Raw genomic sequence first — 16,675 nt, forward strand, 5'->3', positions numbered from 1 at the left:
TGTTCTTACTGAAACATCTAAATCCCGGAACCTGCAACATCCATTCCTGCCCCTGCTCTACCCATGTCTCCGAAATGGCCACTACATCGAGATCCCAGGTACCAACCCATGCTGCAAGCTCACCCACCTTATTCCGGATGCTCCTGGCGTTGAAGTATACACACTTTAAACCAGGTTCTTGCTTGCCAGTGCCCTCTTGCGTCCTTGTAACCTTATCGCTGACCTCACTACTCTCAACATCCTGTACACTGGCACTACAATTTAGTTTCCCATTCCCCTGCTGAATTAGTTTAAGTTGTGAAGAGGACATAAGGAGGCTGCAAAGGGATATAGATAGGTTAAGTGAGTGGGCAAAAACCTGGCAAATGCAATATAATGTAGGAAAATGTGAAATTGTCCATTTTGGCAGGAAGAATAAAAAAGCATATTATCTAAATGGTGAGAGATTGCAGAGCTCTGAGATGCAGAGGAATCTGGGTGTCCTAGTGCACGAATTGCAAAAGGTTAGTATGCAGGTACAGCACGTAATTAGGAAAGCTAATAGAATGTTATTTATTGCAAGGGAAATTGAATATAAAAGTAGAGAGGTTATGCTTCAGCTATACAGGGCATTGGTGAGACCACATCTGGAGTACTGTGTACAATACTGGTCTCCTTATTTAAGGAAGGATGTAAATGCGTGAAAGCAGTCCAGAGACGGTTTACTAGACTAATACCTGGAATGGGCGGCTTGTCTTATGAGGATAGGTTGGACAGGCTAGGCTTGTATCTGCTGGAGTTTGGAAGAGTAAGAGGCGACTTGATTGAAACATCTAAGATCCTGAAGGGTCTTGACTGGGTGGATGTGGAAAGGATGTTTCCTCTTGTAGGAGAATCTAGTACTAGGGGTCACTGTTTAAAAATAAAGGGTCGCCCATTTAAGACAGAGAAGAGGAGAAATTTTTTCTCTCAGAGAATCGTGAGTCTTTGGAATTCTCTTCCTCAAAAGGCAGTGCAAGCAGAGTCTTTGAATATTTTTAAGGCAGAGTTAGATAGATTCTTGATAAGCAAGGGGGTGAAAGGTTATTGGGGGTAGGCGGGAATGTGGAGTTGAGGTTACAATCCGATCAGCCATGATCTTGTTGAATGGCGGAGCAGGTTTGAAGGGCTGAGCGGCCTACTCCTGCTCTGAATTCATATGTTTGTATGTAATTTCAAAATTTGCAGATGACACAAAGCTTGAAAATATTGTGAACTGAGGAGGATAGTGATAGACTTCAAGAGGACAGAGACAGGCTGGTGGAATGGGTGGGCATGTGGCAAATTAAATTTAATGCAGAGAATTGCAAAGTGATACATTTTGGTAGGAAGAACAAGGAGAGCAATATTAAATAAAGGGTACACTTCTAAAGAGGATGCAGGAACAGAGAGACCTGTGGGTATATGAACACAAATCATTGAATGTGACAGGACAGGCTGAGAATATGCTTAAAAAGACATACAGGATTCTTTATAAACCAAGGCATAGGGTACAAAAGCAAGGAAGTTATGATGAACCTTTATAAAACACTGGTTCAGCCTCAACTGTGTTCAATTCTGGGCAGTGCACTTTACAAAGGATGTGAAGACATTAGAGAGGGTGCAGAAAATATTTCTGAGAATGGTTCTAGGGATGAGGGACTTCAGTAAAAAGGATAGATAGGAGAAGTTGGGGGTTTCCTCCTGAGAGAAGAGAAGGCTGAGAGGAGATTTGATAGAGGTGTTCAAAATCATGAGGGGTCTGGACAGAGTAGTTAGAGAGAAATTGTTCCCATTGGTGGAAGGGCCAAGAACCAGAGGACACGGACTTAAGGTGATTGGCAAAAGAACCAAAGGCGACATGAGGAAACATATTTTTATGCAATGAGTGGTTAGGATCTGGAATGCAGTGCCTGACAGTATGGTGGAGGCAGATCCAGTTGTGATTTTCAAAAGGGAATTGGATAAGTACCTGAAGACAGAAAAATGTGCAGGGCTACAGGAAAAGTGCGAGGGAGTGGGACTAGCTGAATTGCTCTTACAGAGGCCAAAGCACCTCCTTCTGTGCTGTAACTATTCTATGATTCCATGATTCTATTCAGTGAATCTTGCATTGACGCTTAATCTCTTAAAACATTTCATTGAACAGGGATTCATTATTGAACGAGTTGGAAGGAGGGTTCTGCTCTGGAAAGGGTACTGCTTCATGGCATTGTGGACACTACTATTGATCATTACACTCTCTCTGAAGGTACGTTCTAGGCAGTGTGGGTACAACATCCGTAAATATGATCACTTACGGGTAAAGATTCCACTGTGCTATTCCTGGTGGGCATCGAGAGCCCATATCAGGAATTGATGGTGCAAGATTGTGGTCTGGGAGTGGCCTTTCCCAGCCTACAGGGAGTTGTAGTTGAATCTTTACCCCTCAAGTGCAGTAATTTGCACAAAGTTACACTAAGACTTTATAAATCACTGATTAGACTGCAGCTAGATTATTGTGTCCAATTCTGGTTACTACACTTAAGGAAGGATGTCAAGGTCTTGGATAAAATGCAAAGAATGATTTGAAGGAAAATGTAGCTGGTCTGATTAGTAAGTTTGCGGACGACACAAAGGTTGGTGGAGTTGCGGATAATGATGAGGATTGTCAGAGGATACAGCAGGATATAGATCGGTTGGAGACTTGGGCGGAGAAATGGCAGATGGAGTTTAATCCGGACAAATGTGAGGTAATGCATTTTGGAAGGTCTAATGCAGGTGGGAAGTATACAGTAAATGGCAGAACCCTTAGGAGTATTGACAGGCAGAGAGATCTGGGCGTACAGGTCCACAGGTCACTGAAAGTGGCAACGCAGGTGGATAAGGTAGTCAAGAAGGCATACAGCATGCTTGCCTTCATCGGTCGGGGCATACAGTATAAAAATTGGCAAGTCATGTTGCAGCTGTACAGAACCTTAGTTAGGCCACACTTAGAATATTGCGTGTAATTCTGGTCGCCACACTACCAGAAGGACGTGGAGGCTTCGGAGAGGGTACAGAGGAGGTTTACCAGGATGTTGCCTGGTCTGGAGGGCATTAGCTATCAGGAGAGGTTGGAAAAAGAGGGGATGTGCGAGGCAAGTTTTTTACACAGAGGGTGGAGAGTGCCTGGAACTTGCTGCCGGGGGAGGTGGTGGAAGCAGGTACGATTGCGACGTTTAAGAGACATCTTGACAAATATATGAATAGGAAGGGAATAGAGGGATATGGGCCCCGGAAGTGCAGAAGGTGTTAGTTTAGGCAGGCATCAAGATCGGCGCAGGCTTGGAGGGCCGAATGGCCTGTTTCTGTGCTGTACTGTCCTTTGTTCTCTGTTCTTTGAAGATTTATTAGAATGATACCAGGGATGAGGGGATTGAGTTATCCGGAGAGACTAGAGAAGCTGGGATTGTTCTCATTTGAGCAGAAAATGAAGGGGCGATTTATTCGAGTTGTTTACAATTATGGGGTTTTTTGATGGAATAGATAGGGAGAAACTGTTTCCATTGGAAGGAGAGTCAGTAACCAGAGGAGACAAATTTAAAGTAATTGGCAAAAAGGCTAGCGGGAAGTTTAGGAGATTTTCTTTTTACTCACTGAGTTGTTATAATGTGGAATACATTGTCTGAAAGGGTGGCGGCAACAGGTCAATAGCCACATTCAAAAGGGAATTGGATAAGTACTTAAAAAGTATACAGTAGTTTAGATCTTCCTCCACTGTCGATTTACTTTTTCTGCAAGGATGTTGGTGCCAAGTTGGTTCAGGTGAAGATTGTTTCTTGTATATAGCAGTTCCTTGTTCTAGAATCAACACCAGTGCCATAAAAGTGGCTGAGAACATAAGAGCTAGGAGCAGGAGTAGGCCATATGCCCCCTCGAGCCAGCTCCACCATGACCATGCTGATTTGACCTTGGCCTCAACTCCACTTTCCTGCTTGTTCCCCATAACCCTTGACTCCCCTATAGTTCAAGAATCTGTCTATCTCAGCCTTGAATATATTCAATGACCCAGCCGTCACAGCTCTCTGGTGAAGGGAATTCCAGAGATTAACGGCCCGCTGCCAGAAGAAATTCCTCTTTATTGCCATCTTAAATGAGAGAACCCTTATTCTGAAACTATGCTCCCTAGTTCTAGATTCCCTCACGAGGGGAAACATCTTCTCAGCATCTACCCTGTCAAGTCCCCTTAGAATCTTACATTTTTTAATAAGATTCTTCTAAACTCCAATGAGTATAGGTCCAACCTGCTCAACCTTTCCTCATAAGACAACCCCTTCATCCCAGGAATCGACCTAATGAACCTTCTCTGAACTTCCTCTAATGTAAGTATATTCCTCATTAAATAAGGAGAACAAAACTGTATGCGGTACTCTGGGTATGGTCTCACCAACGTCCTATGCAGTTGTAGCAAGACGTGCCTACTTTTATACTCCATGTCCCATGCCATAAGGGCTAACATTCCATTTGCCGTTCTAATTACTTGCTATGCCTGTATGCTAACTTATTGTGTTCCATGTCTGAGGACACCAGGATCCCTCTGTACTGCAGCATTTTATAGTTTCTCTCCATGGCCGGAATTTTACGTCGAGGCGGATGCCCTGCTCACCGGCCAAAAATCAGTGGCGAGCCTGCCTCCGCTGGGCCTGGGAGCCGCGCAGTGATTTACATGGCCCAGGCCCTTAATTGGCCTCGGGCAGGACTTCTGCCCTCCTGAGGCAGGAAGTCCTGCCTCCAAGAGTGCTGGCCAATCAGTGGGCCAGCAGCGCTCATTCCCAGCATTGCCACCAGGAGCAGTGGTCACTGCTGGGACTGCACCCAGCAAGAGAAACAGCAATGGACGAGGCCCCGGAATTAAGCTACATGTGTGGGGCCTTGCCAGGGACAATCGGCTGGGCCCCACATGAGGCAGGGGGTGTCAGTTGGTTGTGGGAGGGAAATGTGTTCCAGTGGAGGGGTTTGTGCTATGGGGGGCCCTCCATGGGGCACAGAGTACTCGATCAGGAGCGCCCCCCCCCCCCAGCTCGCAAAGAGGGTGCCAGGTTGTGCGGCCTCCTGAGGAGCTGAGATGCCCGCCTGCCACTGGTAATATATCAGCGGTGGCGGGAGTTGGCCCTTAAGTGGCATTTAATTGGCAGGAAGTGGGCAGGCTGTTTGTCACCTCCCCCGCCTCCCACTCAATTTTACGCTCCCTCCCGCCTCAAGCCTGTTCCCCGGGGTCGTATAATTCCAGCCCATTTAAATAATATTTTGCTTTTCTATTCTTCCTACCGAACTGGATAACCTCACGTTTTTCCACATTATACTCCATCTGCCAAATCTTTCCCACTCACTTAACCTATCCATATCCCTTTGCCGACAGTTTGAGTGGAATTTTATGCTCTCCCCTGCGGCAGGTTTGGAGGCCAGGAGCATATAAAATTGGGTGGGATGGAGACAGATGTGTGGGGGTCCCACCACCACCCGCCTCTGCCAAAATATCGTCCGGCGTGGGAAGGCCTGTGAATGGCCTTCCCACCCCGCTGCCAATTTAGGCCCTTAACTGGGCAATTAACTCTCAATTAAAGGCCTTTTCCCACCTCAGCTGCAATTAGCCACGCGGCGGGCAGCCCTGTGGGCTACTCCCCTGCCCTTATTACCAACCCCCCTCCCCAAACCCCCACGACCTCCACCCCGAGAGACCCCTCGCGCCCTGACCTACCTGACGCCTGGCTCCGGCGATGCTCCTAGACCTCCAGGACAGTAACCTCCAGCAGTAGCCACTGCCTCTGCAGTGGCGCTGTAGCTGCTGGCCTCTGATTGGCTATCAGCTCTCCAAGGGCGGGACTTCAGGCAATGGGGTCCTAGATCCTATGGAAGGCCCTCTGCTGTCCACCTAAGTGCCTGATTAGCACTAAATTTGGCAGGTCTTCCGGAAAAGAGCCGACGTGGGGATCTCAACGTCCGTTTCTCCTGATGTTGAGATCCCTGTCCCCAGGATAAAATTTCCCCCCTTTGTGTCCTACTCATAACTTGCTTACCTACACATCTTAGGATGGTCAGCAAATTTGGCTACAGTACACGCAGTCCTTTCATCCAAGTCATTAATATAGATTGTAAATAGTTAAGGCCCGAGCGCTGATCCCAGTAGCACCCCACTAGTTACAGTTAGCCTACCTGAAAATGAGCCATTTATCCAGACTCTCTGTTTCCTGTTAGCTAGCCATCCTCTATCCATGCTAATATATACCCCTAGAACCATGAGCTCTTAACTTGTGCAGTAACCTTTTATTTGGCACCTTATTTGAAGGCCTTTTGGAAATTAAAATTCACTACATCTGCTGGTTCCCGTTTATCCAACCTGCTCATTACATCATCAAAGAACTCTTAATAAATTTGTCAAACACGGTTGCACTTTCATAAAACCATGTTGTCTATCCTTGATGGTATTATGAATTTCTAAATGTCTGCTAGTACTTCCTTAATAATAAATTCCCAATGACAGATGTTAAGCTAACTGGCTTATAGTTTTCTGCTTTCTGTATCTCTCCTTTCTTGAATAGAGATGTTACATTTGCGATTTTCCAATCCGCTGGCACCTTTCCAGAATCTAGAGAATTTTGGGAGATTACAACCAATGCATCCACTATCTCTGCAGCCACTTCTTTTAAGACCCTAAGATACAGGCCATCAGGTCCAGGGGACTTGTCAGCCTTTAGTCCCATTAGTTTACCTCATACTTTTTCTCTATTAATAATGATTGTTTTAAGTTCCTCCCTCCCTTTTGCCTCCTAATTTTCTACTATTATTGGCATGCATTTAGTGTCTTCTACCATGAAAACAGATACAAAATATTTATTATAAAAGCAAAATACTGTGGATGCTGGAAATCTCAAATAAAAACAAGAAATGCTGGAACCACTCAGCAGGTCTGGCAGCATCTGTGGAAAGAGAAGCAGAGTTAACGTTTCGAGTCAGTGACCCTTCATCGGAACACAATATTTATTTATTGATACAGCACTGAAACAGGCCCTTTGGCCCACCGAGTCTGTGCCGACCATCAACCACCCATTTATACTAATCCTACCACATCCCCCCCTTCCCTCAATTTCCCTACCACCTACCTATACTCGGGGCAATTTATAATGGCCAATTTACCTATCAACCTGCAAGTCTTTGACGGTGGGGGGAAACCGGAGCACCCGGCGAAAACCCACGCAGTCACAGGGAGAACTTGCAAACTCCACACAGGCAGTACCCAGAATTGAACCCGGGTCGCTGGAGCTGTGAGGCTGCGGTGCTAACCACTGCACCACTGTGCTGCCCAAAGTCCCCTAGTTTTCCATTGTTAATTTCCCAGTCTCATCTTCTAAGAGTCCAACATTTACTGTAGCCACTTGCTTCCTTTTTATATACTTGTATAAAATGTTACTGTATGCTTTTATATGAATGCTAGTTTACTTGCATATTCTATTTTCTCCCTCTTTTTAGAGTAAATTTTTGCTGGTTTCTAAAATTTTCCCAATCTTCCGGCCTATCACTAATCTTTACAACATTGTATGCCTTTTCTTACAATTTGATACCATCCCTAACTTCCTTAGTTAGCCATCGATGGTTTGTCCTTCTTGTAGAGTCTTTCTTTCTCAGTGGAATATATCTTTGTTGAGAATATGAAAAATCTTTTTAAATGTCTGCCATCGCTTATCTACCGTCTTACCTTTTAACCTATCATTCCAGTCCACTTTAGCCAAATCTGACTTCATACATTTTCAATTGCCTTTATTTAAGTTTAAGACATTAGTTTCAGACCCAAGTTCCTTACCTTCAACTGAATGTGAAAGTCTATCATGTTATGATCACTCTTCCCTAGAGGATCCTTCAGTATGATATCATTGATTAATCCTGCCTCATTATACATTACCAGATCTAAAATAGTGTGATTGGTTCCACAATGTAACTCTTCTGAATACACTCTATGAACTCATCTTCAAGGCTACCTTTGCCAGTTTGGTTAATCCAGTCTATATGAAGATTAAAAGTCGCCCACGGTTATTGCAGTACCTTTCTTACAAGCCCTCATTATTTCTTGACTTATACTCTGTCAATTGAAAATGTTAAAACTGAGATTAGTAGACAAATAATAGGTAAGGTTATTAATGGTATTGGACCAAAGTGCGTGAGTGGAGTTAAGATACAAATTAGACATGATCTAATAGAATGGTGGGACATGCCAGAGGGGCTAAATGGTCTATTGCTATTTATACGACTATGAGCACTTGTCTCTTGCACCGGCTTTCTGCCCATGTTGGCCTCACTAATCTTCCTCCTTTAACCTGTCCAGCACACAGCACACAGCACAGGAAGTGATCCAGAGATCATGCCCCTTGAGGTCTTGCTATTCATTCTACTATCTAACTCCTCAAACTCTTTCCGCAAGTCCTCAATCATACTTCTATCTACATCGTTGATTCCAACATGAATTTTGGCTGCTTTATCCTTCTCGGAAGTTTTTCCATGTGACTTGAGATATTCTTCACCCTAACACCAGGGTTGACTATGTACCATTTGCAATTCCCAGTCAGAACTGCAAAAGAGCCTTTCTCTTCTCCTGACTGTTCTTGTAGTCTCCCTGCCCCTCATCCCTCCCTCCTTATTCTTGCTCTATGGGGCCATAATGTTGCCCAGAAATACCATTCTTTCAGACACTGTCACAGTCCATCTCATATTTTCCCAATACTATCTGAGTGTGAGATGGAATTTGTGTTGAGTTCTCCCGATCGCTCACTGCAGCTCTAGGAGATCAGCGGAAACCTTGGAGTAATTGGCCGATTCTGCAGGGGTTGCGCTGACCATCTGCTAAAACTACAGAAGGATAAGGGAAGAAGACCTGCAGAAATTCCAGATGAGTGTATTTAAAGACCTCAGTTAGAGTACCTTTAAAGGACCTTAGTTAGGGTACTGTGTGCACTATTGATTTCTACATTGAAAGAAGGAAATTGAGGCTTTAAATTCACCAGGATGCTGCCTAGTATGAGAAAACACAAATACAAAGAAAGACGTGGAAAATTGTATCTTCTTTCATTAGAACAACGCAGACCACAGGCGATATAACAGAAGTGTTTAAAAAAGTAAACAGCAGCAGACTGTTACCAGTAGTTGAGAGGTCTAGAATGAGGGGCCATTGACATAAGGTTAAATGTTGGAGATTTAGAAGAGGACAGGAGAAACTTCTTCACATGTAGAATTGAGAGGTTCCAGGTGTAGTTTTTGAGGCCGAAACTATGTCAACATTTAAGATTAGATTGGATTGGTGGACGAAAGAAAAGGGGTTGAATTCATATGCAAACAGGGCGGTTAAATGGATTTGAACCACTTACTTAAGTCGAGGAAAAGTGACGATATAAACTGATTGAGTTGAATGGCCTGGTTCCATGTTGTAACTTCTATGTATGTGTTTCTTTATTGTTGGTTCTAATAACTCAAAGGTTCCCTGCACTGTGGGTCATTGTCTTCATCTGTTACTCCATGCGGATGGTCGCCTACTTCTCTGTGTCCTGAACTATCCAGCGCTGCCTTTTGTGTGGCCACATTCTGGAGAGTACAACCCAGAAACCCCCTTCATCCTGTCTGATGCTGTGGAGTGCAGCCAATTACTGCTCAAGTACAGAGATCTAGACACTTAGTGCAAATGTGTTGCCCCTGGCTACATTGAAGATTCACGATGGTCTGTATATCTCCCACCAGTGAAAGCCGGTGACTAAAACTACAGATTCCTGGTTGGTTGATAGTGCTTCTTGCCAGGAGATGAAATTTGGTTGCTTTCACAATAACTAAAATAAATCTGGGACCCTGATAGCCACAGCAGATGTAACAGGAAAATAACCTCACAATAAAACATGGACAGGTCATCCTTCATGTGCCGGGTACAACTTGTTGTTTTTAACCATGTTTGACTTTGGCTCAAGTCCATGCATCAGTGGTACCTGACTGACAATCTCACAATGCTGGTGATTCTGATGTGTCATTCCTTTTTCAGGACAATTTCTCCTGGATTCCATATTGTAGCCTTGTCTTCATCTTTGCTTACATCCTGACTTTTGGAATGGGACCAGGTGGGTACAAGCACTTTTAAGCTGTTAGACCTGGCTGAGGTTTGACATAAGCAGTAAATGTCCTCTTCATCTTTGAGATATGTAGAGGTGAGATGTGAAACCCATTTTGCACTTTCACATACTGAACACTGCAAGGTAAATTTTCCCCATGATATACTGGAGCAGATTTTCTTGACATTGAGCTGAATTTTATAAGCCCTCTAGGGACAGGCAGGGAGGCGGGGTGGGTTGGGGGGGGGGGCATCAAATTGTGAGGGAAGGCAGGGTGCTGAGAGTGCTCATTGCCTTCCACCGACCATTCAATTTAGTCACTTACCGGCCTCAGTCTGCCGCCACTGGCATTTTACCAACGGTGGGGGAGCGGGCCCTGCGCAACGTACAGAGGCCACCCAGTAACTCCAGGTGGACTGGGGGAGGGGGGCTCCTGCTTGGGCAATCTGTGGCCCATGGAGGGCCCCCAGCAGCAAAGGCCACCCCTGTGCCACCACCTACCCCCGCTCTCAACGACACACCCACTCCTCGCCGGGGCCTGCCTGACTGGCACCAGCGAGCCTGCCCCCCTAACCTGCTGTCTGGGGTTCCATGGCTGCTCCTGGGCTGGGGCCTGCAGCAGTGCTCACTGCTCCCTGTGGCGCTGCTGGGACTACTGAGCTGCCAGCCCTCTGATTGGCCGGCAGCTCTTGGAGGTGGAATCCCCATCCTTAAAGAGACGGGACCCTGGCACCAGGCAGTTAATTGCCCAAGTGCCGTCAAATGCAGCGGAGTGTCTCCAAATGGCCAAGGCAGAGTTCCCCTTGCCTTTTTGGCCTGATGTCGGGAGCCCCGCCGACTGCATAAAATTCAGCCCATTGTATCTGGGCCTGTTGGATCACCCAGTGTCACCCAGGTGTTCGAGATGGAGGAAAATCCGGCCGAGGATTGCACATCAGTATTTGTCAACCTCATTTTCAAGTTCCATGAGTGTTGTTAACTCATGATGATAAAGTGTTAGTGTACAGAATGGAAGCATAAGGGTCTGAATTTTGTGTTACAAATAATGGTGAGGCTAACAGCACTCAGTGTTAATATGGAGTAAGTTCGACAACAACTTGTGGCATCTGCATATGTGAATTTAAGCGTGAAAATCTGGACGTTGCTGTCAAAGATGCCTTGCTCCTGCAAAGGGTGCGCTGTAGCAATCCTCACTGATAGACTCTGGATTGAAGGGGATACAATGGCACGAACTTGGGGTACTTGCCCACTAGTTCCTTTCTAAAGATGCTATGAAACATTAGGGCTGGTGCAGTCAGGAGTAAGTGAATTTTTAATGGCATAATAATTGATAATTACTGCCAAGCAACCGCTTTGGCCCTAAGAATTTAATTTTACAAGTGTGGAATCTCATTCCTTCGGAAACATAGTGGTAATGTACTAGTAATCCAGAGGCCTGGACTACTGGTTTGGAGACATGAGTTCAGATCCCACCATGGCAGTTGGTGGAATTTAAATTCAATTAATTAATAAATCTGGAATAAAAAGGTAGTCTCAATAATGATGATGATGAAACTATCGGATTGTCATAAAAATCCTAAAATAAGAGTAAAATATACTGCGGATGCTGGAACTCTGAAATGAGAACAGAAAGTGCCGAAACATCTGATGAAGGGTCACAGACCTGAAACGTTGGCTCTGATTCTCTCGCCACAGATGCTGCCAGACCTGCTGAGTGTTTCTGGCACTTTCTGTCATAAAAATCCATCTGGTTCATTAACGTCCTTCACGGAAGGAAATCTGCCATCTTGATCCAGTCTGGCCTACATGTGACTCCAGACCCACAGCAATGTGGTTGATCCTTAACTACCGTCTGAAATGGCCTAGCAAGTATCAATTGTATCAAACTGCTACATAAAAGTTAAATAAGAATAAAATGACAGACTACCTGCATTGACCTAGGCACCGGAAAGGACAAAGGCATACCCTGCCTAGTTGACCTTTCAAAGCTCTCCTCACTAACATCTGTGAATTGTGCCTAAATTGGGTGAGCTGTTCCACAGACTAGTGAAACCACAGCCTGACATAGTCATACTCACAGAATCAGACCTTACAGCCAATGTCCCAGACTCCTCCATCACCATCCTTGGGTATGTCCTGTCCCACCATCAGGACAGAGCCACCAGAGGTGGCGTCACAGTGGTATACAGTCGGTAGGGAGTGGCCTTGGGAGTCCTCAACATTGACTCCAGACCCCTTGAAGTCTCATGGCATCAGGTCAAACATGGCCAACAAAACCTCCTGCTAATTACCACCTACCGCCCTCCCTCAGCTGATGAATCAGTATTCCTCCATGTTGAACACCACTTGGAAGAAGCACTGAGGGTAACAAGGGCACAGAATATACTCTGGGTGGGGACTTCAATGTCCATTATCAAGAGTGGCTTGGTAGTACCACTGCTGGCCAAGTCCTAAAGGACAGAACTGCTAGACTGGGCATTCGGCAGGTGGTGAGAGAACCAACAAGGGAAAAACCTATTTGACCTCGTCCTCACCAATCTACCTGTTGCAGATGCAATATGTCCATGACAGTGTACGTGGGACTGCACAGTCCTTGTGGAGACAAAGTCCCATCTTCACACTGAAAACATCCTCCATCGTGTTCTGTGGCACTGTCATCATGCTAAATGGGATAGATTCAGGATGGATTCAGAACAGATCCAGCAGCTCAAAACTGGGCATCCACGAGGCGCGGTGGGCCATCATCATCAGCAGAATTGTACTCAACCACAATCTATAACCTCATCATCTGGCACAGCCCCCATTCTCCATTGCCACCAAGCCAGGGGACCAACCCTAATTCAAGGAGGAGCAGCACCAGGCATACCTAAAAATGAGGTGCCAACTTGGTGAAGCTACAACACAGGACTACATGTATGCCAAACAGTGGAAGCAGCATGTGATAGACAGAGCTAAGTGATCCTAGAACCAACGGATCAGAACAAAGCTCTGCAATCCTGTCACATCCAGTCGTGAATGGTGGTGGACAGTTGAACAACTAACCAGAGGACGAGGCTCCACAAATATCCCCATCCTCAATGATGGCAGAGTCCAGCCCATCAGTGCAAAAGACAAGGCTGAAGCATTTGCAATCTTCAGCTAGAAGTACCAAGAGGATGATTCATCTAAACATCCTTCTGAGGTCCGCAGCATCACAGATGCCAGTCTTCAGCTAATTCTATTCACTCCACATGAATCAAGACACATGTGAAAGCTCTGGATACAGAAAAGCCATGTGCCCTGACAACTCGGGCAATAGTACTGATGACTTCTGTTCCAGAACTAGCTGCACCTCAGCCAGCTGTTCCAGTCCCGCTATACCACTGACACCTACCGGACAATGTGGAAAATTGCCCAGGTATGTCCTGTCCACAAAAAGCAGGGCAAATCCAATCCAGCCAATTACCACCCTATCAGTCTACTCTCAATCATCAGCAAAGTGATGAAAGGTGTGGTTGACAGTGCTATTACGCAGCACTTGCTCAGCAATAACCTGCTCACTGATGCTTAGTTTGGTTTCCGTCAGGGCCATTTGGCTCCAGACCTCATTACAGCCTTGGTCCAAACATGGATAAAAGGGCTGAATTCCATGAATTCCAGAGGTGAGAGTGACTGCCCTTAACATCAAAGCAGCATTTGACCAAGTGTGGCATCAAGGAGCCTTAACAAAATTGAAGTGAATGGGAATCAGGGGGAAACCTCTTCTCTGGTTGGAGTCATACCTAGCACAAAGGAAGTTGGTTGTGGTTGTTGGAGGCCAATCGTCACAGCTCCAGGATACTGCTGCAGGAGTTCATCATGGTCATGTCTTAGACCCAGCCATCTTCACCTGCTTCATCAATGCCCTTCCCTTCAACATCAGGTCAGAAGTGAGGATGTTCGCTGATGATTGCACAATGTTCAGCACCATTTGCAACTCCTCAGATACTGAAGTAGTCCATGCCCGCATGCAGCGAAACCTGGACAACATCCAGGCTTGGGCTGATCAGTGTTGAGTAACATTTGTGCCATACAAGTGCCAAGCAATGACCATCTCTAGCAGGAGAGAATCCAACCTTGATAATCAATCGCATTGCCATTGCTGAGTCCCCCACTATCCTGTGGGTTATCATTAACCAGAAAATTAATTAGACCAGCCATATAAATACTGTGGCTACAAGAGCAGGTCAGAGGCTAGGAATCCTGCGGCGAGTAACTCACCTCCTGTCTCCCCAAAGCCTGTCCACCATCTACAAGACACAAGTCAGGGGTGTGATGGAATACTGTCCACTTGCCTGGATGGGTGCAGCTCCAACAACACTCAAGAAGCCTGACACCATCCAGGACAAAGCAGCCCACTTGATTGGCACCCCATCCATCATCTAAACGTTCACTCCCTCCAACACTGGTGCACAGTGGCAGCAGTGTGTACCATCTACAAGATGCACCGCAGCAACTCACCAAGCTTCCTCTGACACACCTTGCAAACCCACAATCTTTACCACCTAGAAGAACAAGGGTAGCAGACATATGAGAACACATTCCCCTCCAAGTCACACACCATCCTGACTTGCAACTATATCGGCGTTCCTTCACTGTCACTGGATCAAAATCCTGGAACCTCCTAACGGCACTGTGGGTATACCTGCACCACATGGACTGCACTGGTTCAAGAAGGCAGCTCACTACCACCTTCTCAAGGGCAATTAGGGATGGGCAACTAATGTGGCCTTGCTAGTGACATCCACATCCCATGAAGGAATAAAAAAAGTGGTGAATTAGTGTAGGAGATGTTTTTAAAAATTCAGAAGTTAATTAGCATTGCAGATTTTTAAAAAATTTTAATTAATTTTTATTTTTGCTTTTTCTGTCTGTTTTATCTCTTTCTCAATCCTATCTTTCTTTCTCCTTATTTTCGTTCTGTAGATGAGTTAAATCTAAATTATATTTCCTGCTTTATACTTATTGGCTTAGGCACTGTGGGTTTCAGTGAGGATTCTTCAATCTGATTGGTCGAAGGCTTCACTATTGCTTGTGCTTCTCAGATACACCACTGATCCCGTGTAGAGGGTGCTGCACTGGATCAGTCGCCGATGACAGCCAGTCTCTGCTCAAGAGCCTGAGAAAACACTGTGGGCAGCTGTCAATGTAGTTAATGGTGAACACTGTTAAGAACATAAGAAATAGGAGCAGGAGTGGACCATTCGGCCCCTCGAGCCTGCTCCGCTATTCAATATATATCATGGCTGATCTTCTGCCTCAATTCCACTTTCTTGCCCGTTCCCCATGTCCCTTAATTCCCTGAGAGATCAAAAATCTGTCTATCTCAGTCCTAAGTATACTCAACTATGAAGCATCCACAACCATCTGGGGTAGAGGATTCTCAAGATTCACAATCCTTTGAGTGAAGAAATTTCTCTTCATCTCAGTCCTGAATGATTGGGCCCTTATCCTGAGACTGTGCCCCCTATATTCTAGATGCCCCAGCCAAGGGAAACGACCTCACAGTGTCTACCCTGTCAAGCCCCTTCATTATCTTGTCTGTTTCAATGAGATCACCTCTCATTCTTCTAAACTGCAGAGAATATATGCCCAATTTACTGAGCCTCTCATTATAGGACAACCCTCTCATCTCAGGAACCAATCTAGTGAACCTTTGCTGAACTGCCTCCAATGCAAGTATATCCTTCCTTAAATATGGAGACCAAAACTGTGCACAGTATTCCAGCTATGGTCTCACCAAAGCCCTGAACAATTATAGCAAAACTTCCTTATTCTTGTAATCCAATCCCCTTGCAATAAAGGCCAACATGCCATTTGCCTTCCTAATTGCATGCTGTACTTGCATGTTAACTTTTGTATCTGAACATCAACATTTAAAGTTTCACACCTTTTCAAAAATATTCTATTTTTCTACTCTTACCACCACAGTGAATAACCTCACACTTCCCCTTCCTTCGCCACTGATTCCAAATCCAGACTAATTTGGCAATGGCATCTCACATCATCTCTTTCAATGTGGGTTTTTTTTTCAATCAGGCCTTGGGGAAGCAGAGCCTACGATTTCAGACTTCGATCAAATGAACAAAGTAACAAACTGAGTTGAGCTCATAGAGTGAAAAACCAAGAGAACCATAGCTCAGGCACCAATCATTGACCATTGTATATGTTGCCATCTTTCAGTACTTTGGCATAATCTCTGTTTCCAATGAGTTTTGGAAAATTATGGTTAATACCTCTATCACCCAAATTGCCTTCAGTAACATATAACAATTCAGGGATATATAACAATTGGGCTTGGTGATTTTTCTCTATATAATCCATTTTTTTAAATAGATTGGGCTGGATTTTATTCCCTGACAGGGGTCCCAGTGGTGGGCCGGAAGGCAACTGGAGAACCCACACCAGCCCTCCGTCGGACCACCGTAGGTATTTAACGGCAGGCAGCCAATTAAGTGCCCGCCATCAGGGTCACCTAGAAGGGACGAGCTCCCGCCTCCAAGGTCGCCCTGCAGTACCAAAGACTGGAGGAGGCCCCCGAGAGAGGTGAGTGGGGTCAG

The 16,675-nt window shown here is 45.4% G+C and overlaps 1 protein-coding gene across 2 annotated transcripts in view; it reads left to right on the forward strand.

Annotated features, from left to right (window-relative positions):
- Positions 1–16,675, forward strand: part of LOC137382808 (solute carrier family 2, facilitated glucose transporter member 11-like) — a 79,221-nt gene that overhangs the window by 55,505 nt on the left and 7,041 nt on the right. For both annotated transcript variants that reach the window (XM_068055241.1, XM_068055243.1), the window contains exons 9-10: positions 2,147–2,248; positions 10,031–10,106. In XM_068055241.1, coding sequence (XP_067911342.1) covers positions 2,147–2,248; positions 10,031–10,106 — 178 coding nt within the window. The remainder of the gene's footprint in view (positions 1–2,146; positions 2,249–10,030; positions 10,107–16,675) is intronic.

Source organism: Heterodontus francisci, chromosome 23 (assembly GCF_036365525.1).
Source record: "Heterodontus francisci isolate sHetFra1 chromosome 23, sHetFra1.hap1, whole genome shotgun sequence".
In the NCBI taxonomy this organism is placed as follows: Eukaryota; Metazoa; Chordata; class Chondrichthyes; order Heterodontiformes; family Heterodontidae; genus Heterodontus; species Heterodontus francisci.